The 1,630-nt window shown below is 38.8% G+C and overlaps 1 protein-coding gene across 1 annotated transcript in view; it reads left to right on the top strand.

The window, feature by feature from the left end:
* LOC107579972 (metastasis-associated protein MTA3-like) overlaps window positions 1–882 on the top strand; it is a 1,253-nt gene extending 371 nt beyond the window's left edge. Inside the window, exons 2-3 of the mRNA XM_016265742.1 lie at window positions 436–535; window positions 640–882. Of these exons, the coding sequence (XP_016121228.1) occupies window positions 436–535; window positions 640–867 (328 nt within the window). The 3' untranslated portion in view covers window positions 868–882. The remainder of the gene's footprint in view (window positions 1–435; window positions 536–639) is intronic.
* Window positions 883–1,630: the final 748 nt, after the last annotated feature.

Below are 1,630 nucleotides of genomic sequence, written 5' to 3' on the forward strand. Positions count from 1 at the left end.
ATAAAAAAACCCCAGCTGACTTGTCTCTACAGTTTGTATGGTTTCTGAATATCTTTAGAGTTTAAATTGTTTCATGGCTTTGCCAGCCAATAAGTCTCTGCACAAAACACATTGTGATCCAAATATTGATTGTTTATAGCAAAAGGGACATTATATTTTAAATATACCCAATTTAATTGACTTGAAAGCTTATAAACTGGAATCCGATCAAATCAGGAAATCTGTATCGATACCTAGCTGTTACAGATAAATTTGCACTAAACAATTGCATATTTTTTCCCCCCTGCTCTCCATGACCCCATCAGAACAAACCTGTGATCTGTTTTTGGGTTGTGACCTGCCATTTGAGGACCACTGCTGTAGAAGACACTGGAAACTGTGTCAAACTGATGGCATAATTAAATTTGCATGATGAATCTGGTGATCTGTGTGCAGAGCGGTTGGTACTTTTGCTCGAGCGTTGGACTGCAGCAGCTCCGTCAGACAGCCCAGCTTACACATGAGCGCCGCGGCAGCCTCACGAGACATCACACTGGTACCCATCCCATCAGCACCATCTGTCTCGCTCCATATATCCGGTGTTAAAAAGAAAAAAACCTGATTAATCCTCTCCCTATCTGTCTATCTCACTCTCTTAAGTTCCATGCCATGGACACCCTGCACCGGCACGGCTATGACCTCTCCAGTGCTTTGAGCGTGCTCGTTCCTCAAGGAGGGCCCGTGCTGTGCCGGGATGAGATGGAGGAGTGGAGCTCATCAGAGGCAAACCTGTTTGAGGAGGCGCTGGAGAAGTACGGCAAAGACTTCAATGATATCCGGCAAGACTTTGTGAGTGTGCACAGAAAGCAGGGGTGGGGGAATAATTGATTTGATGTGTTATGATACTTTTTCAAATTATTCTAACACTATAGTTGAAAAGTTGGGGGTCGGAAATAATTTTTTCTTACGCTTAAAAGGGCTGCATTTATTTGGTCAAAAATACAATTAATATTGTGCAATGTTATTATAATTTCAAATAAATTGTAAAATGTATTCCTGTAATGCCAAAGCTGAATTATCAGAAGCCATTACTGCAGTTTTTAGTGTCACATGATCCTTCAGAAATTATTCAGATATGCTGATTTGGTGCTAAAGATTCTTATTATCAGTGTTGAAAACATTTGTGCTGCTTAATATTTTTGAGGAAACCGCGGTCATTTTTCAGGATTCTTTGAAGAATTGAAAGTTCAAAAGAACAGCATTGGTTTGAAATAGAAATCTTTTGTAACAATATCTGTTCTGTCACTTTTGATAAATGTAATGCTTCCTTGCTTAAAGTACTATTATCTATTAAAAAAATGAACTTATCCCACGTTTGAACAGAAGTGTTCAAAACATAGATGAGAGTCGCGCAGTGGGCAAAATTTTGAATTGAACTCTGTGAAAATACTTCAGTCACTTTGCAGGACAAAATATATTATTTTTTTTTAATTTATTATTTACTCAATATATAATTTTCATACACTGCAACCGTAAATGCACACTGATTGACAGCAAATTTTATGGTCGATATGAATGTATACGTGTAATGCAGGGGTGTTAAATCTTTCCTAAAGGGGGCCGGATTCGACGATGTGGAAACACTGGGGGG

The sequence above is a fragment of the Sinocyclocheilus grahami genome, unplaced genomic scaffold (genome assembly GCF_001515645.1).
Source record: "Sinocyclocheilus grahami isolate Dianchi unplaced genomic scaffold, SAMN03320097.WGS_v1.1 scaffold22588.1, whole genome shotgun sequence".
Taxonomy (NCBI): Eukaryota; Metazoa; Chordata; class Actinopteri; order Cypriniformes; family Cyprinidae; genus Sinocyclocheilus; species Sinocyclocheilus grahami.